General features: G+C 42.3%; 1 protein-coding gene across 1 annotated transcript in view; it reads left to right on the forward strand.

Moving 5' to 3' along the window:
* Cnksr3 (CNKSR family member 3) overlaps positions 1 to 27,232 on the forward strand; it is an 89,049-nt gene that overhangs the window by 52,871 nt on the left and 8,946 nt on the right. Inside the window, exons 3-9 of the mRNA XM_070010403.1 lie at positions 7,773 to 7,975; positions 8,491 to 8,578; positions 14,873 to 14,914; positions 18,050 to 18,169; positions 19,855 to 19,914; positions 24,405 to 24,473; positions 25,420 to 25,566. Of these exons, the coding sequence (XP_069866504.1) occupies positions 7,773 to 7,975; positions 8,491 to 8,578; positions 14,873 to 14,914; positions 18,050 to 18,169; positions 19,855 to 19,914; positions 24,405 to 24,473; positions 25,420 to 25,566 (729 nt within the window). The remainder of the gene's footprint in view (positions 1 to 7,772; positions 7,976 to 8,490; positions 8,579 to 14,872; positions 14,915 to 18,049; positions 18,170 to 19,854; positions 19,915 to 24,404; positions 24,474 to 25,419; positions 25,567 to 27,232) is intronic.

Below are 27,232 nucleotides of genomic sequence, written 5' to 3' on the forward strand. Positions count from 1 at the left end.
CTCTTCTCTTCTCTTCTCTTCTCTTCTCCCCTCCCCTCCCCTCCCCTCCCCTCCCCTCCCCTCCCCTCCCCTCCCCTCCCCTCCCCTCTTCTCTTCTCTTTTCTTTTCTTTCCTTTTCTTTCCTTTTTCTTTTTTTGGTCATGGGGCCTGAACTCTGGGCCTGGGCACTGTCCCTCAGCTCTTCAGCTCAAGGCCAGCCCTCTGCCACTTAAGCCATGGAGCCACTTCCGGCTTTTTCTGCTTATGTGGTGCTGAGGAATTGAACCCAGGGCCTCATGCATGCAAGGCAAGCACTCTACCGCTGAGCCACCTTCCCAGCCCGTAGTCTTATTTTCTTATCTTTCAAAAATAATCAAAAGACAGAGATGGTCTTGAATGAACATGTCACTTTCTCAAATGAAATGAAAAGATCTTCTAATATTCATGTTTGTATCTGGAAGCTGGGTACCAGTGCTCATATCTATAATCCTACCTACTCAGGAGGCTGAGATCTGAGGATTGAGGTTTGAAGCCAGCCTGGGTAGGACAGTCTGTGAAACTCCTATTTCCAATTAACTACCCCAAAAAACTGGGAGTAGAGCTGTGGCTCAAGGGGTAGAGTGCTAGCCTTGAGCACAGAATCTCAAGGACAGCTCCTAGGCACTGAGTTGAAGCCCCAGTATTGGTACACACATGTGCGTGCGCGCACGCGCACACACACACACACACACACACAACATTTGGAATTTCACAGATATTCAAGCTATTTAAAATAACTGATGCTTATGCTTGAAATAATGAACCCTAAAAAATAGCAGCTAGATAGGGTTAATGTCATTGAATATAGCAGGTCATAGAGCTTTGGCTATCAGTGAACCAGTTAAATCCTGCCAAGTCTGATACTTGTGATCTGCTTGTGACCACATAGGTGTGGGGTGTGTGTGTGTGTGTGTGTGTGTGTGTGTGTGTGTGTGTGTGTGTGTGTGTGTGTATGTATGTATGTATGTATGTGCACATGTACACACACACACAAAACACCTGTTAAGGGCATTTTGTTTACAAATTGTTGGCATGGGTGAGATTTGTGTGTGCCAGTCTTGGTGCCTTCTAAGGCTGCAGTTAACTGTCACTGGCCATTCTCACCAGCATTCAAACTGGGTTAGTCATAATCTGAACCCAGGCCAGGGGGACAGGCAGTGACATCACCCAGAATGATAGGAACCAGTGTGCTTGCAGTGATTTTGCCATTGCTGATGAGCATTGCATTGATTATATAACTATGCTGCACTGTGTGTATTCTTCTTCTTAAAATGGACAGAGCTTTGGCCTCTGGGCTGAGATGCACTGCTCTCATTTAGAAAAGTAATGGGGGAATGCTTTGTGGTTGATAAATGAGCTGCCACGCGGGAGAAGCGGTGGCCAAGTCGTCTGAGAGTTGGCCTGGGAGGCAGGATTTTTGCCTTCTAGTCCTGGCTCTGCTCCAGGCCGTTTGCTCTGTCACCTCTAGTGAAACCACAGTGTCTGTTTTCTCCATCCATACAGTAACGGTCCCCTTCCATGTGGCAGTGTCCCCAGTGTGCTTTTTGCATGGTTGTGGATATGCCTTGAACATCCTGTTTATTATTAAAACTGTCTGCTTTTCAGAGTCAAACAGACTTGAATTTACTTTTATGATGCTTTCTGGGAACAGGGTTTTGGAGTTCTTTCTGGTGGATGTTTCTGAGAATTTGAATTGTCTCTTTCACTTTATAGTCATACTTGGAGGACAAATAAATTGCTTTGAAATTCACAGTTCGAGAGGCCTGGCAGAGGGGTCAGCTAGAGGCAGGTTATGTACATTAAGTTGGGGGATCAACGTAATTGCAGTCTCTGGGCATTCTCTTCGCCTTTTCCTCCCCTCTGCCTTTTAAAATATTAGACTAAAAGGAACAAAGCTGGATAAATGCCAGGATCCAAAGCTGTGTTTTATCTCTGTGTGTTACCCCATTCCCTTCTCATTTCCTCTGTAGACCAAGCTTTTGACCTTGGACTCTCTCTGGACCTCCTCTGTGTGCCCATGAGACAGGGAGGTTGTGAAGAGTTTGCAAATGGGTGTGCCTTTTTTGGGGGGTGCTTGGGAAGGTGTACTAGATTTTTACTAAAATGTCACTAATCTTCATGTAATTTTCTTTAAAAAATATATAGTTTTAAAATGTATAGGTCTATTACCCTGTTCCTTTATTTCAACACCATGCAGATCTTTGGACGTGTAAATTGGGTAATGTTTTGCTTTGGATAGTTCATCTGCTCAGTAATTCATGTGTAACCACCGTTGGTTTCTCCCCCCCCCATGTTATAAAAGAGATTTTGCTATGCAAACTCGCTTTAGTGGGTGCTGATTTTATGGTAGACAAGAAGTAAATAGAATGAGAAGTGAGGAAAGAGGCAGGAAAAAACAAAACAAAACCACTGGAAGGTTATGGAATAAAGAGAAACTGATAGAATGGATCGGGACCAGAATGGGAACAGTGGCTAATTAGTATTCCAGGCCTGGTGAACAATGACTCACAACAGTCCATCATGGTTAGAGAGCAAAGGGGGAAACCATCTTTTGTAGCATTGACCTTGAAGGCTGGGGTAGCTTGGTAGAGAGCCTTGTATCCTGAGAGAGAATTGAGAGTTACTTCCCAGGGTTGAGTTCTGAAGCTGAGCCCAGTTTTTTCTCTCCTCTCTCTGGGTACAGAGTCACTGGCACAGACCCTAAAGCTGCTCTTTCTAGTGGGGAAGCTGCTACCATATGTAGCTATTTAAATGAGAATTAGTTGAGATCAAAGCCAGCCTCCAATGAAACTGGCTCGCTCCTCTACAAGTGGTGAGTAGGTGCGTGTGGCTGGTGGCTGCTGTACTGGAACCCAGATGAAGACTTCTTATGTCTCTAGAACGTTCCACTGGATAGTAAGGGTGTGTGGTGGACAGTAAAGAGGTACAATGGGCTGGCTGTCAATGGCTTTTGCCTGTGATTCTAGCCACTCTGGAGGCCAAGATCTAAGGATCATGGTTTGAAGACAGCCTGGCAGACAAATCTGATGAATGCTTATAACCAATTAACCAGCAAATAGTTGGAAATGGAAGCATGGCTCAAGTGGTAGGGTACTATCCTTGAGCGCAAGGCCCTGAATCCAAGCTCCAGAACTGTGGCATAGTTGGCTTTGAACTTGTGTTCATGACACATCTTTGTCATGGAAAGTAGATCATGGTGGGAGCCATGGACGGAGGAGAAGTTGTGTAGTTTATTATTGGCTATAAGGTATGGACTTTTAAGGCCCTAGAAGAGGAAGAGCCTTGCCTCTTCTCTTCCCTCTTGGCTAGTGTATGTTCTCACAGCCAACAAATGTTTGCTAATGGCCAACTCTTAATGGAGTGAGCCCACAGTGGAAGGGTTTTAGGATGTGCACTGACTTTTAAACTAATTCCATTTATTATTATTATTGTTCTTAGTCTTACTGGCATTTTTGAACACAGGGCCTTATGCTTGCTCTGGGCATTTGCTCTACCAATTGATCCATGCTTCCAGCCCTATTTGCTTTAGTTATTTTTTTTTTCATAGAGTCTCAAGATTTTCCTTGGAGTAGCTTCATTAACATGATCCTCTTACCATTGCCTCCTGTGTAGCTGGGATTATAGACATGTACTGCCATGCTCAGCTTGATTTGTTTTACTTGATGGAGCCAAATTTTGAATTCAGGGCTTGTCGGCAGGATGCTATACTCCAGAGCATGTCTTCAACTTTGTTTTTGCTGGTTATTTTTTAGATAGGGTCTTGTTTGCCTGCCCAGGAGTACCTGGACTGTGGGCTATCTATTTCATGCTTCCTTTTGCATATGCCACTATGTCTAGCTTCCTTCCACTGAAATAAAGTCTTGAAATTTTTGTCCACATAAATGGCCTGGAACCATGATCTCAGCCTCCCATGTAGCTTAGGGAAACAGGATTATACCCAGCTGTGAGTTGAGAAAGGACCTTGTGAACTTTTTTTTTGCCTGTGCTCATCTTGAACTGTGATCCTCCTACTCTCAGCTTTTCCAAGTAGTTAGGATTATAGGGATGGTCCACCAGAGCCCATCTCTAGCTTATTATTATTATTATTATTGTAAGATGGTGTCTCACTGACTCTTTGCCAAAATTAGCCTCAAACTGCGATTCTCCTGTCTCTACCTCCTAAGTAGATGGGTTAGGGATGTTATGCCTGGCCTTGTCTCTTCTTCTCTTTCCACATTTCCATTCTCTTTTCTTCCTCTTGTTCTTTCTTAATCCTCTCCTCTTTCTTCCTCTCCCTCCCCATTATTTTCCCTTCCCATTGTTCCTCCTCTTTTCCTTCTTTGCCTTGGATGAAGCCCACGGACTCTCACGTGCTAAGCAGATACTTTACCCCTTAGTTACACTCTCAGACTTGTTTGTGCCTTTCTGGTGCCTTACACTAAAACATTACCTGAAGGAGACAGAATTTAGGAAAATGACTCAAGAAAATAGTCAACTCTCATCTGAGAAATTCTTCATTTTCTGCTTTTCATTGTGAGACACCGATGTTTAGGCCTTTCCTGACTGTGGTCCTTTCCAGCTAATATAATTTGTTTCTTGTTCTCTCCTTATTGTAGCATGGGGTCAAAGGAAAAGAAACTTTGCTTCATCCTTCCTTCTCTTTAAAAATTATATTCAATTACCATTTTATCTCTCCATCTTCCCAGTTGTGTGATTTGTTGGGGAGAAAAATATTTAGAGCAAATGAAGTGGCATATCAAGAGAACCCGTTATAAGAAGTTACGCTCTCCCTTTATTTTAAAGTTTGTCCAAGAGGAAGGTTTAAAGTTCTCTTTGTGTTCAGGAAGAGAATGCTTGTGTATAAGAATCACCAGTAGTTCGTGGTGACATGGGCTGTAGCAAACCAGCCTTCCTGCTTGGAGTCAATGTTCTGCACATAAATCGGCAGGCTGGGTAATTGAGCTAATCAGTCACCAGCCTTCAAGACAAATCAGGTCATGTGGACCCTTGATCTGCTCAATTGTGAGCCTTTAGTTCTTTGGATTAAAATGCTGTGATGAATAACCATCTTTTTATTCTTGTCTTCTATATACATATTTGCCTTTAGAAAATGTAAGTGAGGGGAAAATAAGTGATCAGAAGACTGAGCTGTTAACTCAGCACACATTTGTATTTTGAAATTTACAAACTTACACAATCGTGTTTTAGACTTACAAAAAAGATTGTTTTTAGTTTGTGTTTAACTTCTTTTTAGCTAAATTGTTTAACTTTTTAGTTAAATTGTTTGTTGCTGTTGTTGTAGTTCAATTGTGTTTAACTTCTGTCAAAATTTCTATCTGGAGGGAGAAGGGGTAAATTTGTATGCATGTATGAAGAGGTCATAATGAGTCAAGCATAGTAGCTGTCATCCTAGCTACTCAGAGATTGGGAGGATCATGGTGTAAAGTCAACCTGGGCAAAGCGTGAGCACAACCCCATTCCAGCCTTTAAAATGCCTGGTGTGTTCCTGTCATCTGAGCCATCTAGAAACTGCAAAAATCCATCATGGTTCAAACTGGCTTAGGCCAAATGGGAGATCCTATATGAAAAATAACTAAAGCAACAATCAGTAGCATACCTCTTTAGCAAGCCCAAGACCGTGAGTTCAAACCCCAGAATGATGTGCATGCATAAATAAACAAATGGAGTCGTAATAAAATCTATCTTAAAAATTTACAAGAAATATTGAAAGAAAGAGGTGAGATTGGGTAGGAAGAGTGGCATAAAATAGAGTAATGGAGCGGGCAAAGCTGACCAAAGTGTATTGTAGCCCTGTTTGGAAATGTCACAATGAACCTCCCACATTGCACAATTGACATGTGCTTAAAAATATGTTGAAAAATTTTCAATGTGCATTTTGTGTGTGCATGCGTGCGTGTGTGTGTGTGTGTGTGTGTGTGTGTGTGTGTGTGTGTGTGTGTGCGCGCGTGTGCGCGCGTGCTGACATCAGGATACAGGTGCTGTGCCTTTTTCTCCCAAGCTAACACTTTAGCTACACTTCTATTTCTGGCTTTTTGGTGGTTAATTGGAGGTAAGAATCCTATGGAGTTTCGTGCCCAAGCTAGCCTCAAACTCTTAATGTGACATGTGTGTGTGTGTGTGTGTGTGTGTGTGTGTGTGTGTGTGTGTGTGTGTGTGTGTGGGTGGGTGTGTGTGTGTGGGTGTGTGGTGGGGCTTGAACTCTGGGCCTGGGTGCTGTTCAGATCTTTAGCTCAAAGCTTGAGCTCTACTACTTGAGCCACTGTGTCACTTCTGGTTTTCTGGTGGTTTATTGGAGATAAAGAGTCTCACAGAGTTTCCTGCCCGGGCTAGCTTTGAATCATGATCCTCAGATCTCAGCCTCCTGAGTTGCTAGGATTACAGGCATGAGTCACTGGTGCCCAGCTTATGTGACATTTTTAAGACTTTTAGTTTTATTACTAAGCCAGGCAAATGGAAACTCCCAACAAAATGCATTTCAATTTAGAATTGCTTTTAATGAATGCCTTTGTGGCAAGTATACATTCAGACTTCTGTATGCATTTGTGCCTTACATGTAATGGTTTGAAGGTGGCTAACCCTCTGGTCCCGGGGACTAACTGGATGGCTGGGCTGGCTGAGAGGAGGGCCTGGCATTTCAGCATGGCCGGCGCAGGTCAGGAGGGAATTTACACATTTCTAGCTCATTCATTTGTGCTAGACTTGGTATCACTAGCCAGCTTCCCTCCTCTTCGTCATCCTCCTCCTCCTCTTCCTCTTCTCATCTCCCTGTTCCTCCTTCTCGTCCTCTTCTTCCTTTTTGTCTTTATCTGTAAAATAGAAATACACATTGAGTAGTATCATATAACCACACATATGCTCTTCTTTTTGTTAAAATAATCAAAAACATTAAGAAATGTATATGAGATGGAGTCTAAAACATACCTATCTCCTAATTTATATATTTCCTGAGGCTGGTGGTTCTTAATCTGAAAGGGGGGTCTGGGACAGTATTATGATATAACTTTGGTGTTTTTAAGGCACTCAAGGAAGTTGAACATTGTTTAAAAACACATCCCAAGAGTTGAGCTGTGTGCTAGTGGCTCACACCTGTAATCCTAGCCACTCAGGAGGCTGTGAACTGAGGATCTCAGTGCGAAGCCAGCCTGGGCAATAAAGTCCATGAGACTTACCTCCACTTAGCCATCAAAAAGCTATAAATGGAGCTTTGGCTCAAGTGGTAGAGCACTGGCATTGAGCATAAAAGCTCAGGAACAGTGATCAGGCCCTGGGTTCAAGCCCCAGTATTGGCTGGCACACAGACACACAGACACACCAACACATAGACACACAGACACACAGACACACAGACACACACACGTTTGGTGCTCATAGTTGGATGTTACATTTCAGGTGGACTTACAGTTACTTCTGCTCGTTCTCTGTCATCTCTGATGGAAGTTCATCTGTTGGCTGACTAGTGTTGTCTGTCTACTGTCTGGCAACATTGGTGAGCACCCACCACGCAGAGGCATGCTCCCTCACCATGACCCACTCGGTGTGACTTCTGGGAACACACAGCAATGATGTTAGAGGGACAGTTTGAGCTGTCCAGACTGGAGTGGGGCAGCTCTTGGTATAGAGTACGTGGAGGCGAGGGGTGCTGCCGAGGGCCTAGGCACCCCCATTTGTAGTGGCTCTGGGAGTCACTGTGGAGGGCTTTACATTTTCCCCTCTAATTATTCAATTATTTAGTTGTTTAATTTAATTTCCCACAGAATTACAGCCTCGAAACGGATAACATGAAGAACTTGATTCTGAAACTGCGAGCCTCTTCCCACAACTTACAGAACTACATCAGTAGCCGGCGGAAGAGTCCAGCTTATGATGGAAACACCTCCCACAAGCCGCCCAATGAGTTCCTGACGTCCGTGGTGGAGCTCATCGGCGCTGCCAAAGTCTTACTGGCGTGGCTGGACCGGTAGGCCGGGGCCCTGCCCTCTGCTGTCCTTTCAGTGAGGTTCTAAAGTACACCGATGCCTGTCCTTTGAAAATGGACCTTGTCCCTTAGGCATAGAGCTTCCTGGAAGGCAGAGGTCCCAGAGGAGAGGGTGATTTTGGAGTGGTTTTTTGGCTTTGTTTTGTTTTTCGGAAGCTACTTCCTCAGCTATAACAAGAGGAGCAAATGAACCCTAGCTAGGAGATGAGAGAAACTGCTAAAGGTGGACTTTTTTTTGAGATTCAACTTTAATACTTGAGGATTTGGTTGGTATGTAGACTGTTCAGGGACTTCTGAGGAAACGTTAACCCTTCTGGCTCATTTAGGGGTGAATTTTTTGCCTATCTGCTGCTTTTCTAGTCAGAGTCCTATTTTACATGTCCTTTGAGAGGAAACAGTTATGTGAAAAATGATTTAAGCTGGCCTGTAGTGTAGTGTGAGTCTCCCCTACCTCCTCCTCCACGGTTCCTTATGAAGAATTTTTGGTATGTTTCCAGGCCTCCATTTACAGGAATCACTGATTTCTCTGTAACGAAGAACAAGATCATTCAGCTTTGTCTGGACCTGACCACCACCGTCCAAAAGGTCAGTACATATCATTACGCTATCTGAACTTACCTCTTCCTCTTCCTGCTTCTTTAAAGGGGTTTCCCGAAGGTTTGAAGTAACTCTCCACCACACCAAAACTGGGAGATGCAAGGCTTTCAATTTATTTGTATGTATGACTTCAGTGAGAAATGGCAAATAGTAATCATACATTACCTTTCGTTTGTTTGTTTCACAGTGGTCCAGGTAATACTCATTTACCTCCTCTGAAATGTTAGAACACTTTAAAAAAAAAAGAAATTCTTGAATAACTAAATATCCCTGTCATCTTTGGTCTGAGTGAGCACTCTGCTTTCATTTTCTCTTTGGTTGTTGGGTCTTCTGGTCAGTAACCAACCAGTAGCCAACATTTCCCAGCTCGCAGTGATTTCCTCCTTGACTCTGTCCTCAGATGGCTCTGGCCGGGAAGCCTCTGATTCTCCTCACTTGTTCAGTGTCTCACATTGCTGCCCATGACAGAGAGACAAAGAGCTGTGGAGGTTCCCGTGATCAGGGTTGGACGTGCCATGTTGGGCGTGACATTTCAGCTTCACTCATGGGTCCTCAGACAGAGGCATTTCAGCAAGATCATGTGATGTTTCCTGTCAGTCAGTCCGTCCACACCTTCCCTAGCTTCTATGATTTAACTTAAAAGGAAAAGAAAAAAAATAGACTAGACTACAAGCACTTAGGACGACTCGTTACGTTACGTGGTGCCTAGCAGATGCTGCTAAATTACTTTGGAGTTGAGACTTTAAAAGCTAAGGAAGAAGTTGTTTCTTGTTCACATCCTCCTGTTTGGTTTCTAGAATTCTGTGAGTTGATGTTTGTTCCTACGATGATCTGCCAAAAAATAAAAAGAAAGCATATCTTTCCCTTCACCAATGCATTCAGGGAAGCCGTGCTTTCTCCTTACGTCTGGAACCTGAAGTGTGCCTTTGTCTGTGGTAGTTGTGTGAGGCATCCCTAAACAGCCATTGGAGTTAAGCATGCGTGCACGCACGTGCACGTGAGCACACACACACACACACATATGCCCCACACTAATCTTTTTGTTTGTTTGTTTGTTTTTTACATTTCAAAAAAATTTTTTTTTATTTAAACACAAAACACATTTACAGCATGCAGGTTAACTTAAAATTATGACGTCTTCCCCAACCAATACCTTTGAATGTATCTTCAAGCCCTGAAAATAAACCCAACATATTCCATAGGTAGACTCAGACTCTCTCCTTTCACCTCATATCAGATTTGTTACACACAAATTGAGTTATGCACAGTAGTTAGTTTCTTTAAGTAAATAATTTAATTGATCATCATGAATAAGTACTACTTTTATTTCACTTTCTCTTCTGAACCACTTACCAATACCGTTCAGAAGATTGTTAATATATCCAGTCCAAAATTTAAGAAATTAAAAAAAAGACACTGCAGATGGAAACAGTCTCAACATTCTAGATGACCACAAGTTTCTATTCATAAGATTAAATGTTTAATGACCTACCAAAGCAAAGAAAACCTACTAAAAACAAATTTATAAGATTCTTGGTATACATCATAAAACTTTGCAAGTATAAATAGAAAAGAACCATTAGCATTTTAAAAAACACTAACATTGTGTATTCTGAACCACATGCTAGTTACAATTCATTGTCTGTAACACAGCACCAATACCCATGATACATCTGAAAAGAATGAAACTACCATATTCAGACAAGAGAAAAAAAACCTGTTTCCTTTATGAATATTGTCATAATGAGGCTGTAGCATTTTCTGTTAACTGTATTACCTATACCTTGCTGCACTTACACCTAGTTTCACCTTAATTTTTGGAGTGTTTGTTTTGATCAATCATAAGAGCAACATAATCATTTGAAAGGCTTCAGACTACAACAGCAAGTAACTTTCACTGCTAAAAAAATAAATAAATTTATCTTTCAAATCAAAATTATTATAAAAGTGAAAATTATAGTTAAGGAAATAGAAAAACAAGCCAATTATGATCTGAGTCTTCTGACTATGTCTCCAAATTTAATAATACAAATATCTGTGTATAAAATTTTTTTAAAAAAGTTAATTCTGCCAGCCAGATCCTAATATAGAACTTCCCACACTAATCTTGAACTCCTGATTCTCCTGCCTCTGTTTTGTAAGTTAGCTGGGATTATAAACTGGTGCCTCTCCACCCAGCCTATTTTGAATTTGAACTGAGTTTTCTCATGCTCAATTTAAAGCAAGTATAAGAGCTAAACCTCGATGAGTTTTGTTGTGTTGTTTTGAAATAGGGTCTTTCGCGGTAACCCCGGCTGGCTTAGAACCACTGCCCCCTCCCGCCTCAGCTGCCCAAGTGTAAACACTGTAATCAGCAGATGCCCCCTTTTGCTCTAGGTCCCCTGTGTTTGATGTGACAGACCCTGCTGTGTGCAATGTGGGAATCGGACAGAAGTGACAGCATAGAGGGCAGAGGCGGTCTGTCTGTTTTCACAGGATGAATGGGTCCTGACTAAACAGTTGAAGTTGGCCCTGCAGCGACTTAGTAAACATTTATTTAGCACTTATTCCTTGTCTACCACTGTTCTAGGCTCTGGGGTACCAAAGTGAATAAACAGATTAAAAAGTCCTTGGCAGATGGAGCTTAGATTCTCTGGGGAAGGGCAAGTTAAGGATGAATAGACAATATTATGTGTACACACAACACAAACAGGACACAAATACACACAAAGGTAGTTACATAAAGTTAAGAGGCCTGTCTGGGGCAGAACGTCAGGATTGATGGCGGTATATAACTTGAGATAATTCCATGTCACAAGCCTTGTAGTGAAGAGACTCTTGAATATTGGGACAGAGAAGTCCTCTCTGATCACATGGATGATGAGCATTTGCTTCATATCTTTTTTTAAAAAATAGTTATAGAGGTGTTGGTTATTATGAATTGATGATTAAAAAATTAATTACACCAAGTTGGTGGTTCACACCTGTAAACCCAGCTACTTGGGACACAGGGGTTGAAAGGATCACAGTTTGAGGCTATCCTGAGGAAGAAAGTTGGTGAGACTCCTATCCTAACCAATGAGCCTGGGTTGATGGTGGGCCTTTGTTATCCCGGATACTCCAGAGGCATAAATAGGAAGATCACAGTCTAGACTGGCCAAGGCAAAGCACATCTATCTGAAGAACTAAGGCAAAGAAAGACGGGCATGCGTCAGTGGCTTATGGTGCACAGTCTGCTAGCAAGTGCAAGGCCCTAAGGTTAGACCCTAGTATCAGGTCCCATCTGGAAGGTCAGAAGGCTCCTGCTGGTCATCCTTGTGTCCTTAGCCCTGGCACTGGACTGATGAGTGGTGATCTTTAAATGTGCCTACCAACACATGAGCTGTTGACGAAGAAGTTAATGAGATGCCTCACAAGCGATATGTGCATGTGTTTGTGTGTCTGTGTAGTTGTGTTTGTGTGGGTGTTCAGTCTTTGTTTCTGTCTTCTTGGGTGTTCACTGAGGGAGTTTAGTGGATGGATAAATATTCATTTTCAGAGGTGCCGTCATATAGATATCTAAATCCTACCTCTATCATTAATTTATTGAGGGACTTTGGACGAGTCACCTGAAGTGCATGTGCCTCAGTTTGCGATGTGTAAAATGGGATGACGTATTTATCTTCCCAGATAGCTTGGTGAATTTCTGTAAGTTCTTTTTATTTTGTCAGTTGAACTCAGGGCCTGGGAGCCATCCCTGAGCCTTTTTGCTTAAGGCTGGTGCTCTACCATTTTAAGCCATAGCTCCTCTTTGGTTTTCTGGTGGTTAATTGGAGGCATGAAGCTCATGGACTTTCCTGCCTGGGCTGGCTTTGAACCATGACCCTCAGGTCTCAGCCTCCTGAGTAGCTCGGATTACAGGCATGAGCCACTAGAGGCCAGCTCCCTGTCAGTTTTGAGACTATAATTTGCTCTGCAGGAAACCAAGTTGGAAAGGAATTACACTGTTCATTTCCAGTCCTTATGGTGACAGGACATAAGTAGTAAAGGTGAGAGAATGCTTCAGTATGGAAGGAAACAGGGAAACGAGCCATGTGTGAGCAGAGGAAGCTGGATGGAGACAAGAAGGAGCCAGAGGCACAGAGAGGTTAAACAGGTTGCCCAAGGCCGCTCAGTTCCTTAGGACAGAATACAAGATAGGCAGAGGAGACAGAGGCAGTGCTATGGCTGGTCAGGCTGGCCAGGCCTGGGCATCCAGGTGACCAGCCCTGTGTGGAAACTGTCTGATTGACGAGGGGGCAGCTTTTTCTATCCCTTGCCTGTCTGGGAATGGCTGTGAGAACCCTCGTTCACCATGGATGGAAGGTAAAGAACGAGCCCTTTTTCATGCTCACATGAACACTCTGAGATATGAACCTGGGCCTGGTAGGCTAGTTCCCACAGCGGGCAGCTCATTCACTTGGTGACTTCCTAGGTTCATGAAAGAATCAGGAACCAGGAATCAAGGATTCGAAACCAGGATGTCATGCCTGGACCTTCCTTGTTAAACTGGGGCGGGGGGGGGGGATGACAGCCTCCAAGGATGGAAGTCCAAATATATATATAATTATTGAATATATATTATATATTGATATATTGGCAACATATATTAAATAAGATATAATATATCTATATATTTTTTTGCTGTTTGTAATGCAATAGATGAATTACCACGTATTTCTCTCATAAGATATTATAACACTGGTATCATAGAGTATGAAGATACTGGTTCTAGTGCTGGTATTCATATGTTCTTGAATGAACCCTTATAGTAGTTAGTGGTTTCGTTGCATGCATAAGACAGAGGCAGAAAAGTGTATCTTTCAAGTACAATTATTTATAGTTTATAGAAGTTCCTCCTGTAGCTTAGATTTGTATCTGATTCATGCATGTAAAAATACACTTCTGAATCCCTTACTAATTTTCTTGTTTTTGTTGCTCTGTTCTTGGAGTCAGCATCAATTTTGGGAGCAGTAAAGCCACTTTCATTGTTTCCTGCGTTATTTTGTGTGTGCCAGGACTGAGGCCTGAACTTGGGACCTGGGTGCTGTCCCTCAGCTTTTTAGCTCAGGGCTAGTGCTCTACCACTTTAGCTATATCCCTGTTTCTGGCTTTTTGCTGGTTAATTGGAGATAAGAGTCTCATAGACTTTCTTGCCTGGTTTGACTTTGAACTTTGAAGCTTCTGGAGTGGCTGGGCTTACAAGCATGAACTGCTGGTACCTGGCATGTTTTCTATATTTTGGTCTAGTAGAGACAAATCAAAACAGTTTCACAAAGACAAAGCAAGTCTGATGATTAAGTCACATGCAATAGATTGGTAGGAAAAAAATAATAGGAAAGAAATGATCTACAAAAAAAAAGACATTTTGATTTAGGTGAAAAATCTTTGCCTGACAATTCTAAGAGTTCATTAGTATTCTTCATGTACTGAAAATTGCTAACATTATTCTTGAGATGGTGACAGTTTATCTCAGTTATCTTCTGCACGCACCACAGGGTGTAGCTTGAAATCTCAGCTATAGATGATCTTAGAAGATGTTGTGAAAGTTTCACGTTGGAAGTTCACTTTGTTCACTTCTTGAAGGGACAGTGGTAATTCCCGTAATCAGCTGGGCCTGTTTGTACAGCAGCGTTCCAGTGCTCTTGTTCTTTAGCTGAGTAAATAGTGCTTCGCATTCCAGCCTTTATTCAAAGTCATCAATAGCAGGCATACCTCAAGACCACTATTTTGGCAGTGTGTTAATGAATGTTTTGTTAAACTTATTTTTTCCCCCATTTACCAAGGGCTGAAATATCTTGATTTAATCTCAGTAGTGTTTAAAATAAACTTTTGTGGTTCAGTTTAGAAAGCTATTCTTCTAGGCAAGGCCGGAGCTAAAGATGACTGGCTTGTTGGCCTATTGTTGGTGGAGGCAGAATCCGATTGAGAGCCATTGTCAGGCTTCTTGGACTTAGACTTCTGATTTCTTCCTCTCTGGGTGGTGGTGGGCAGCAGGTGGATTTCAGCTCACTGCTTTTCTTGGCCATGGGTGCTCGTTCCTTGGATGACAACCGGCTGGGATCAGGGGAGAGAAGGGCAGGGTCTCAGTACAGGAAGTAAGTCAATTCCATCGCCACTCAGTGTGAGAGAGGATTCAGGCTGGGAAGTGAGAAGGGGGTGTGCCAGGTCCCTGGGGAGCCCCAGGTTAAATTTAGGAGGTTATGCCAACAGTTTTAAACATTTATTTATTTATTTATTGCTCATATCCTTTAGCGCTCATGTCCTTTTTCTCCCTTCTTTTAGGATTGCCTTGTAGCAGCGATGGAGGACAAGGTTCTGACTGTAGTGAGTATGCTGGTCAGCAGTTACCATAAAATTCCCTTTCTGCAGGCAGTAAGGCCCACCCCCACCCAGACACATAGGATTTGATTCCCTTCAGGGATATAATGAAACACTGTCTTTGGGGGGTGTGAGTTTATTTATTTAAATGGGAGGAGAATAGTAAAAGTTATTTAATGAGACCAACAAGTGGGAAAATACATGTGCTCAAATGGGGCTGCATTTGGACTCTCTGTTTTTGTTTTCTTTTTCTTCTGAAGCGGTGTCTGGATGCAATTATACATATATTGTTAGTTTGGCCTACAAATCAGGGTTAAACTGGTGGGCATATTCCATTTTAGAACTATTTTGATTTTAAAAACCCCATCTTTACGGCCTCTTTGTGATGGAGAGATGTCATGTGACCATTACAGAGGATTTTCCAAGTATTCCTCACTGCTTCCTCCTCTTGACCTAGGCCTGCTGGGGCTGTTTTGATAAGGCCTTCCTCTGACTGGTGTTGAGGAATTTAGTCATGAAATAGCTATAAATATATTTCCCATAAATAGGGAGGCTAACCAAACCTGAGGAATGTTATGATGTGTCTCCAACTTGGATTCTCCCCCTTGGAAAGAAAAGTTACTCCTTAGAATTTCCTGATGCCGTTGGTTGTTTCGTTTTGAAAGGTTAGATGGATCTGATTGGAAGAAGGGTGACATGTAAACATGGTTTCATCTCAACAGAGATCTCTTACTAGAGATCCTCTCCTTATCTGTTACCAGTGTTGGGTGCTCAGAAAATGTGAGTGACCATTGAAGAGTGATCTCTTTAAGTCTTTAATGATCTCTTTAACTCTTTTAATGATCACTGACCAAAATGCAAAGCAACAAAACTTCTTGGCTTTACCACTGGGGAATCTGGGTTTGGTGATGAGTTTTTAGATAGAGAACCAATAGCATAGTCCATAAAAGAGAAATTGCCAATGTAGGCTTTATTAAAATTAGAAAATCTAATCTGTGAAATGCACTACTAAGACAATGACATAATAAGCTATAGAGTGAGAAAATATTTTCAAGACACATACCAAATGAAAAATTTGTAGCTAAAATATTGAAAGAACCCTTAAAAATCCAAGAGTGTGAAAACAATCCAGCTCACCCTTGGAATCCAGCTACTCAGGAGGCTGAGACCTAAGGATTGTGGTTCGAAGCTAGCCTGGGCAGGAAAGTTGAAGAGATTCTTATTTCTAATTAAACACCAAACAAGCTGACAGTGGAGCTGTGGCACACGTAGTAAAGCATTAGCCTAGATACCGTGTAGGCTCTGAGTTCAAGCTTCAGTACCAAGAACATGCAAACAATAAGGTAGAGAAAACCCATATTCCACCTCACCAAAAAGGATACACAAACGTCAGATAAACACAGGAAAGTGTTTAGCATCCTTTGCAATTAGGCAATGCAGTCATAACGAGATAGCACTGTATTCTTATTAGAGTGGCTAAAATGCAAAACTCTGACAATACCAAGTGCTGTTGAGGACAGAGAACAGGGTACAGTCACTGCTAGTCAGGATAGCGCATACTGTAGCCAGGTTAGAAGATCACTGGGCAGTTTCTTACAACACTAGACAGATTCTAGATGATTCTGTATGTGTTCTCCTCCTAGATATTTACCCAAAGGAGCTGGAAACTTAGGTCAACACAGAACTTCACCTAATTGCCCAGAATGTTGACAGTAGCTTTATTCACAATTGCTCCAAACAGGCGGCAACCAAGCTGTCCTTTTACAGATGAATGCATAAACAGAAGCTCAGCAGTAACAATGAAATGAGCTACCCAGTCCAAAAAGATGGAGGGAATTTAAACGAATATTGTTAAAGGAAATAAGCTAATGTGAGGAAGCCATATTCCAGAAGTGTCGAAGCTATGGAGACAGTGAAAAGATCAGTGATTGACTGGGCACCGGTGGCTCACACCTGTAATTCTAGCTACTGGCTCACACCTGTAATTCTAGCTACTCAGGAGGCTGAGATCTGAGGACCACGGTTGAAAGCCAGCCCGGGCGTGAAAGTCTGTGAGACTTTTTTTTTGTTGTTGTTGTTGTCAGTCTTGGGGCCTGAACTCTGGGCCTGGGCACTAGTACTCTACCATTTAAGCCACAGTGCCACTTCCAGCTTTTTCTGTGCATGTGGTGCTGAGGAATCTAACCCAGGGCCTCATGCATGCAAGGCAGGCACTCTGCCACTGAGCCACCTTCCCAGTGTGCATCCCCCGCCTCCCATCCCCCTTCGTGAGACTGTTATCTCCAATTAACCACAAGAAAACCAGAAATGGTGCTGTGGCTCAAATGGTAGAGTGCTAGCCTTGAGCTTTATAAAGAGCTGAGGGACAGTGCCCAGGCCCAGAGTTCAAGCCCCATGACCAACAAAACAACAAAAAAAACATACACCAAAACAAAAAGATCAATGATCGCCAGGGGTTCATGGTGGGGAGGAGGAGCATTGGATTTTTCAGGTTAGTTGATGAGGTTACTCTGTGTGATTCTTGCATTCAGATAACATTAGGCATTCGTCAAAATCAGGTGAGTGTACAGTGTCAACTGTGAATGTGAACATAAGTGACAGACTTCAGCTGTAAGATCTCAGTATTGTAACTAGCATGCCACACCAGTCAGTGCAAGATGGTCACAGAGCCGTCTGTAGTGAAGAGGGGATGGAAATGGAAACTAGTGCATTTGTTCAGTTTTTCTATAAACTTTCAATGAATTGAACAAGTCAAGGCTATTTTTTTGTTAAAGTGGTTCAGGTCCCAAACTATGTGTTGACCGTGTCAATATTTGGTATTCAGAGAATGCACAGTCACTACTAAGCCATCCCTGGGGCTGGGAGTCGATGCTTGTTCAAGGAAATTACTTACTGGCATGTGTTTCTCAGTGGAGAAGGAGTGAATGTCAAAGCCACAGTTTTTTAAGGCAGCTGAAATGCTGGCATTCCCTCAGATGGTGAATATGGAGTCGGAATGTTGTCGTTCATTGAGCAGAATTATCTGAATGATTGCTAACCGGAGTGAAAGATGATAGGTGATGTTTCTTTAAAAATCAGCCAGCGATAAACTTGGTTAATGATTAAGTTTTCCTGCTTTCTTCTCTGATTCTCGAATTCTAGGTCAAAGTATTAAATGGCATCTGTGATAAAACGATGCGCTCTACTACAGATCCTATAATGAGTCAGTGTGCGTGCCTAGAGGAAGTTCACTTACCAAATGTTAAACCCGGGGAAGGTCTGGTAAGCGTTCTAACAACACTTGTTTTATTTTCAAATAATACACACTAGCATTTGCTAGTGTTTTCTTTTTTAAAAAAAAATCACTTTCACTATAATTCCAGATAGTAGCATCAATGGAGAATACCATCTATTTATACCTTTAAGTATTTGCTACCTTAACATTTGCTGATGTTTTATCTTCAAAGCACAAAAAAACCCCACAATTAAAAAACTATATACTTACATCTTAAAGTCTTATTTTTAGGATTTAGCCATGTAAGGAAGTAAGAAAACAGTTACATAGAGGTGAGATAGTATCTGGGTATGAAAACAACCTCCAGTTCTGAAAGTTTTCATTAGCACTTTGCGTGCATGTGAGAAGAGGTTAGTGCGAGAAAGTAACTCCTGAAAAAAAACAAAAACAAAAAACGTCAATCTTTCCTAAGTCATGGGTAAGCCCCGAGAGTGGACACGGGTGATTTCTCAATGCGTAGCAGGCATCCCTTAGGATTCATTGGTAAAATTGAAGTGCAGAAACCCTGGAGCCTGGTGATTAGCCTAGTAGCTCTGAGTGAAAGAGAAGGGTAAGGAAATTAGATGATTTATGCTACCCAATGCCCAGAGCAAAGAGCAGGATCATGCCTTAGGGCCTGCAGCCTCCATGCTTGGTCATCATGGTGCTGGTGACACATGAGGAAGAGAAGGAGTGGAGTTCAGTAGCTCTGGGGGATATTAAGACACCTGCTCTTAGAAAGGAAATCAAAGCCCAAGTACCAATAAGCCCAAATTCCTCTGGGTACAAATATGTATCCTGATACTTAGCTTCAAAGTCAGAGGTGGATTATAGCAATTTAAGTTGAAACCAGAGAGGGATTCCTGGAGATGAATTCTTAAGTGTGGGAGTAGACACAGGTCTGGAGTGGCAGAGATGGAAATGGCATATTGTTACATAGGGGGGAAATATATAGACTCTGCAAATGGAAAGGGAAAGAACTTGAGAGGAAGGGGGGAGAACTTGAGGGCCTTTGTGTTTGATGAGATCCTCCTGTACATCACTACTAGAGATCAGGACAAGTTCAAGGTCAAAATTTTTTCTACATTATTGCACTGTGGATATCAAGGAGAGCAAATACTTTTTGCTCTGTCTTGCTTTTTCCTTTTTGCCTCTCTCTCTGTTTCTCCTTCTCTGTCTTCAATAGCGTAGCCAAAAGAGGAGATGAGGTGGTTCAGCTGCAGAAATATTTCCACCATGATACAGCATTTTATTAATGAATCAGTGCCTGTTACAGTTTTTCTACCTGTGTTGTAGTATTTAGCCATCTTTGCCCTGCAATTGCTGCTGATACCAATTTAACCGGCTGTATTGTGTCTCCAGACAAAAAGACGGTCAGGAAAGAAGTCCTTGATTAAAATGTCTCTCCTCATTAAACAGAACCAAGAGAATTCCTACATCCAAAAGAGTTGTAGCAAATTTCTGCGCTCTGGGTACACAGATTATAATATCAAAGAGATTTCATGTCTGAAACCTTTCACTAGTATTTCTATTTGTTTAGTTTCCTTCACTGCCTTTTGGATTTTGTTTCTTGGTGTTGCAGGAGGCTTCAAAATGAACATTGTTCTGAAGGGACTGTGTTTTAATGTTTCAGAAGTTCCACTTTCATCTGCAGTTCTCTCTAATGAGTTCATATATTTGTGACTCTCCTTAGGGCATGTACATCAAATCTACCTATGATGGATTGCATGTGATTACTGGGACCACAGAAAACGTAAGTATATCTGTTCAATGTACAAAGCCATTGTGTGTTTAAACAGATGTGACATAGAGCACTGCACTTTTCATTTCAATATGTATGTGGGTGCCTGTTTTGTTTATTGCTGTTGATGGGGTACCATATTGTTTATCACCAGCTGTTGTCAATTTATTATTTAAATTTTCCTGTACTGTTCTTGTTTACACCACTTTTGCACCTTGGAAGTGTTAAGCCATAAATTCAATTGCAGTTCTTTCTTTGTGGTTGTGAATTTCTCTTATAAGAACTGACATGGGTATGGATAAAATATGTTTTTACTTTTTTTTTGTTTGCTTCATGGAATTTTTATGTCTCCAGAGCAGCTATTTGGGGATTTTTTTACATGACACAGATTCTTTTTATAGAGTAGTATTTCATAATACTTGGCGTGATAATGAAATTTAATCCTAGACTCTAGGGCTTTGAGAAAGAAAAGCAGATCTGTTTCTACTGAGAGAGACTTTTGTACACTGTTTACTTCCTTCTGGAAACTCTCCTGTGTGCAGGGTTGTTCTTTCTCCCCTCAAACATTTTGAATTTATATATATATTTACATAGATAGATGTAGAGCTAGTTGAATGCATTCTTCTTGAAATCTGCAGGATAGCTGACTTCGGAGTGGCATGAGTCACAAGAAGCTAGAAATGTTTGCATAGTTCTCCTGCATCTGTGCTAAAGAGTCATGTGTCTGAGTAATGAATCTACTAGTTAATCAATTTAAGAGAAGAGGGATTAATCCCCAAAGATAGGAGAGGCTTTGGTAGTTGTTTTCCTCATCTGTGTGGTAGAAATGCATGATTACTTTTGAGCTTCAGCTGCTGGGTCTTTTGATAAAAGAAAATACCTTTATCTTTGATGAATATTTGTTATAAGAAAATGACATTACCTAACATTGTCAATGGTTGTAACTCAGTTGGATGGTTTTGAAAGATTTGAACAAATCAACTGAGAATTACCAGACATTTTTATACCAACTCACCTGACAGGTAATAAGAGCACAGGAAACCGTTTTTCAGTGGGAGGTGGCGCTAAAGAGAAAAAATAGTGTTTTCCATAGTTCACTCCTTACCCTTGGTGGAGACTTGGTATGTTACAGCCCAACCATGACAAGAACATACTCTTATGCCACCTCAGTGTATTGTTTTGGAGTGGTAAGGATTGAGGATGGCTAGTGTTTACATGGTGATAGTTGACATGTTTTCCTCTTGTAATATAATTGTGTTGCTTGACTTCACCTGAGCTGTGTTGTTCCAGACTCACCTGGTCTTCTGAAAGCAGTTTCACTTTTGGATGAAACTGTGGACCAGTACAGCACCTTCACTGAAAGCACAGACTCCTCTCTTGCCCTCCACCCCTGCGTCTGTGTGTGTAAGATGTGATATGAGTGAGAGGCTTTTGAATCAAATGAAAGAAATCTCCTACCAGCATGCTAACATTGGTGACAGATCTGATTTGACCTCTGTGTCATCTTATTCTGGTGTTCCCAGATAGAATTGTACTAAATCATCTCAGAGACAAGAAGTACTAGACGGTTTGAATTTAATAAACAAAAAGAAAAAGGAGCTTGTCTTATTTCTTCTCACAAGAAGAAATTCTATGGTGTTGTCTATGACTTTAAATTTCCAACTTGCATTTTCCAAGGGTCTAGAATGTGCTAGAATAAGTGTTGTAGCTGAGAGTGGGACATAGGTAAGAATCCACTTGCCAAGGGCTCTGTCTGGGTATTTTACAGTGACTCGTAGATAGTTTACAGTTGAACGGCAGCAGAAAATGCCAGAAAGTGCCAGAAGGTGAGTGGTGGTTGGCAGAAGTCACCCACTGCTTTCCAAGCTGTCTTCCTCGCCCGCCCCTCGCGCCCCGCCCCCACCTCCTGCTTGCATCCCAGGCAGAGGCAATGCCAGTGGCCATTCTCCGATGGCCAATCTGTTCTGCAGAGGTTACCAGAGAGTTCAGGATCATTCCGTGGTGATTTTCTATCTGACTTCTTTTCTGATGTTATTTGAGATCTTGACCACAGTCTTCATACAACCAACCCTCTCCTCTGCTCCTGAGATGAGTGGTGAGCTTCAATAGAATGGGGACATTATTATTGCTCAGAACAAGCATCATTTTTCAGTAGTCTGTCTCAGGTAAACATAGGTAAGAGCTTCTGCCCTGGGGAAAGTTATGGTATCAAACTCTTTCCTTAGCCATGTGCTGTCAAACACAGCTCTTCATCACTTGGTAGGACATTTGAGAAATGAATGCTGCAGGATCCTTAAGTAAAGAGAGTCAACTCAGGACATGGATGCTGTGTTTTAAGATTGCAACGTCTACAAACAGGCACTTCCTGCTCTTGGGGCTATCGCTAATAAAATGAAGCTTACCTTAAGTGATCTGGAAAGATTAACCCGACTCTGCTGATGACGATCAGACTTACCGAAGCCAAGCCTGGCACCCAGGCACCAAAAGAAACATGGATAAAATCATTTTCTTAAGAAAGTGATTTGAGGAAGGGACTTAGGATAGGTATCTCCCACTGGCCCGTGGACGCTGGCCTCCGGTGAGACCCGGTGCTGTGGTTGTTGTGGTAGCAGGTGAAGTGTTTGCAAAAACAACCTGCACAGTTCCTTCTCTGTGCTTTGCTTTGGGCATAGATAAAAATGAGAGCCTGGCGGGAGAGTGTCTCAGCTTTGTGCTGTTGGCAAATTTCTTGTCAAGCCTATCACAGCAAATGAGTGAGAAAACGCAGCAAGTGTGTCTTTTGAGTTCAAAGGTGCTATTTTGTTTTAGGATAGCTGTGAATAGTTTGGAGATCGAGCCAGTTGCATAAATTACATAATTGAATACTCTAGCCTAGATAAAGTTTAGGTGGAGATTGAAGGTTTATAGTGTTCTGATATTACGTAGGGTTCAGATTTGTTTTCTCTGTCAATTAAAGAAGTAAAGGGCAGGAAAGTGTTTAAAGCCAATGGAGTAGGTTTATTTGACAAATAGGACTCTCTGCCGGGAAGGGTCCCAGGATTTGGAAACAGCGGTCTCTCTTCCTGGGTCCCTATATGGACTCCTTTTGCCGCCTCCTACTAAGTGCATGCTCCTGCTCTGATTGGTTGAGGGGTGGCCATGCCCCGTGAGGAGTCTCGGGATTGGTTGCCCCATCTTCCCATGGAAGGAGTTCTGGATTGGATGGAGACTAGGAGACCACACACTTGTTCACAGCCAGGAAGGGTAGACCCATCCCAGCTGCCATCTCTCCTTAATGACAAAGCCTGGGAGGCTTAACTTCTCCTCACTTGCTTTGGCCTTAAGAGGTTCATTTGTTTGTTTGTTTATTTATTTGTTCCAGTCTCCGGGCTTGACCTCAGGGCTTCCTACTCTCTCTTGAGTTTTTTCATTCAAAGCTGGTGCTCTAACATTTGAGCCACATTTCTACTTATGATGTTTTGGTGGTTGATTCCAGATAAGAGTCTCATGGATTTGTCTGCCTGGGCTGGCTTTGAACTGTAGTTATCAGCTCTCAGCCTCCTAGGATTCCATGGGTGAACTACCCGCTTCTGAGGTATCAAACAAAAAGTATTAAGCTGGGGGCCAATGGCTCTGGTCAGTAATCCTACTTACTCAGGAGGCTGAGATCTGAGGATTGTGGGTTAAAGCCAGGTAGGAAAGTTCCTGAGACTCTTATCTCTAATTAACCATCAGAAAACTGGAAGAGGTACTGTGGCTCAAATGTTAGAGCACTAGCCTTGAGCAGAAAAAGCTCAGGGCCAGCACCCAGGTCCTAAATTCAAGCCCCAGGATTGACAAACAAAAAAACCATAAAATATTCAAGGTTGCTTATATAAACAAGAATACTATGGGCACCACCATATTTGATGAATGGATTATATCTCTTTTGTGTGTACTTCCCTTGTTACAAATGGATAGCAAGGTAGTATTTGAGAGAAACAGAGTCTAGACTTTCCCCCACTGTCAAAGATTCACTCTTTTAGAATTTAATCTGAAAATGAGAAAGACATAAATTCATTTTCTTTGAAGAAATCTGTCCCACCAGTTTTCTATTTTAGTAGTATTTTGATGACGTAAAACAAGTCAGATTTATGTTTAATAAGGGAAAAGGGTTGAAAGAACTACAAAGATAATCTCTATAAGTTAGAGTTGGTCTGTTTTTACAAGGTTAATTTTGATAGGGAAATGTGTGGTGCATTTTTAGATGAGGTGATGGTTTTACCAGCTAACATTTTCAACAGTAAGTCCATACTCAACCCAAAGAGATGAAATTCATAGTATCAATTACAGAGGATACTAATAAAATAACACAGTATTCCTATGATGGTTTCCATGGACAGTGTAATCTCCAGAGACCAAAATGTATTCTTTTATTTCTCCTGAGAAAAGGTTACTTCTGTTGCTGGTTGTCTACAGTGAAAGAAAGTGGGAAGAAATACAAACTTAAAGAATTTAAGATAAACATCTTTGTCTTTTAATAGTCTCCCGCTGACAGATCTCAGAAGATTCATGCCGGTGATGAAGTCATTCAAGTTAATCGGCAAACTGTGGTGAGTCTGTTTATTGGGGCCTGTCTCCTTTAGAACTTGTAGCTAGAGCCAGGTACAGTTGGTTCACACCTGTAATTCCAGCTTCTTGGGAGGCAGAAATGTAGAAAATTACCATTTGGGACAAGCCCTTGGCAAAAAGCTAGTGACACTTCATCTCAACTAATAAGCCAGGCATGGTGACTCACAGAGCTGATATATGTTACACAGGAGACTCGGTAGGAGAATCCTGGTCTGTGGCTACCTTGGGCAAAAAAAGTTGGAGGAAAGTAATTACCTGAAAAATAACTAAAAGCAAAAAAGGGTTGAGGAGGTGTCTCAAATTTATAGAATACCTGTCTAGGAAGAGCTATGCCCAGTCTTACTAAAAGAAAAGCTTTTATTTAAGTCTAAATGTTCACTTTCTGTGCAGTTTCCTGCTACTTTCTTTGGCTTATTTAATTTTGTGCTGGTACTGGGGTTGGAACTCAGAGCCTCATGTTCTTGCTTAGCTTTTTAAAAAATCTATAAATGTATTTTCATTATCTTTAAATAGCTGTACAAAGGAGTTGTCATTTAACAAAGCAGTTTATGTTTAGTTTTTGTAGGACATGCATTGACTTCTTAACTACTCTGTTCACCTCCTCACTTCTCTTCCTTCATCTACCCCTTTGCTCAGCTCTTTTGCCCAAGGCTAGCACTCTACTCCCACTAGAGGCAACCTCCACTTCCGGCTCGTTGGAGATACGATTCTCTCAGATTTTTCTGCCTGGGGCAGCTTTGAACCACCATCCTTAGATCTCAGCCTCCTGAGGAGCTTAGATGACAGGTCTGAGCCACCCGTGCCACTAGTTTACTTAAACGTTTTGCAGGAACATGTCTGTAACCTGCCTATATGTTCAGAATTGATCTTCTTGAGCGTGTTCATGGCTCATGAAATGAGTCCTTCCTCCTCGTGTGGTCCCTGCAGGTGGGATGGCAGCTGAAAAACCTGGTGAAGAAGCTGAGAGAGAATCCCACGGGTGTGGTGCTGCTGCTGAAGAAACGGCCCACGGGCTCCTTCAACTTCACCCCTGCCCCTCTGAAGAACCTGCGGTGGAAGCCGCCCCTCGTACAGGTACCTGTGCGGCCTGCAGTCCATGGGCTGCTCTGTCTCACCAAACAGACAGACAAACAAAAAGATGAAGAGTTGAGCACACTTGGTGTTAGGAGTTGGTTTGTGTATGATGATTCCATCCTCTGTGTGTAGGAAAAGTCTAAGGCAGGGTTATACTGGAAAGGAGGGAGCTACTAGACAGGCGTAGCTACTTAACTCAGCCACGTTCCTGGTGCAGAAGAGTCCCAGGCGGTGGGTGCTGTCTGTTAGACTGCATGAGTGTGGACATTTCCACCACTGCAAGGAATTCTTTCTATATCTCCTGCTCTTGACTCCATGTCCCAGCTGCATACAAGCTGAACTCTGGTCTTAGAGAGCCCACATGGGTTGAGTTCTCAGTAGTACCGTACCAAGCACATGGTGGGGTGGTAGATGCATGGCCATCACGGAGAGCCACATTATTCCACGTAGTGGTATTGCTCAGAGTAGCTAGTCCGTGGCAATAATAAAAGTCAGACTAACTTTGAGTTTTCTTATTTATATCATCACTACCATATAAGTCAACAGAGGTATGAGGTGTTTCACACTCAGAGAGGTGTGCACAGGGCCACCCTACTTCTGTAATACAGAGGCTCCAGTGGGAAAGGCATTTCCTTTCACCTTTCCTGAAGACCTAAAGGATGGTAGGACATGGCTCTGTAAGGAAGTATACTTTGCTTGGTAGGCTTTCCTTCTTTTGTGACACAGTCCTGACTACCGACTCCTCTTTACGAGTACCAGCAAAAATCCATCTTCAAAACAGGCTAGAAAAAGAAAAGTCCACCCTACAACTATGGCACTCATGTAAAGATCACTGAGCAGCTGGGCATCAGTGGATCACACCTGTAAGCCTAGCTACTCAGGAGGCTGAGATCTGAGGATCACGGTTCAAAGCCAGGCAGGGAAAGCCCGTGAGACTCTTATCTACAATAAACCACCAGAAAAACAGAAGTGTCTCTGTGGTAGAGCACTCACCTGTAGCTGAAGAGTTGCAGGACAGCACCAAGACCCAGAGTTCAAGCCCTATGACCAACAAAAAAATAAAAATTAAAAAGAGGTCATCAAGCAAAAGCAAGCAAGACTCAGCCCAACAGTAGCTACCCAAATCTGCCAGCTTTGAATGGCAAGAGCCTACTCATGGATTCCAAGTAGCATTTCCAAACTCTGGACTACAATCAAAACACGTCCACTTGGAAGTGGTAGCCAGACGCTGCTCCTTTGGGCATGGTCATTAAGATTTAATTATCTGCTTTCCCAGTGAGGGCCACTCTTACTCCTACTGATTTTATTGATGAGGCACAGTGAAGTTGAGTGACCGGCTCAGTGACACACAAGCTAATCAGAATAACCAGAGTTCAAGTCCACACTTTACTCCAGCAGAGCCCTGCTGTTGATTTCTGTGACTGTTAGAAGTTTTTGTCTGTGTGTCACTAGTTTTTGTTTTGTTTCTTTTGTTCTGGAGGAGGAAACTGAGGCAGGGGTGTCTGCTTTTTTCAGTGCTAGAATGACATCCCTGGCACTTTGCTAACCGTCTCAGAAGCGCAGAAGTTGTGCACAGCCAGCCTGGCTGAGCTCACGTGGCCTTGGCCCCTGTGGTTTGGGAAGGGAGTGTAAGCACACTGACCCTTGTTTCTTTCTGTGGCTCTCA

This window comes from Dipodomys merriami, unplaced genomic scaffold (assembly GCF_024711535.1).
Source record: "Dipodomys merriami isolate MVZ:Mamm:240054 unplaced genomic scaffold, mDipMer1.0.p SCAF_8, whole genome shotgun sequence".
Taxonomy (NCBI): Eukaryota; Metazoa; Chordata; class Mammalia; order Rodentia; family Heteromyidae; genus Dipodomys; species Dipodomys merriami.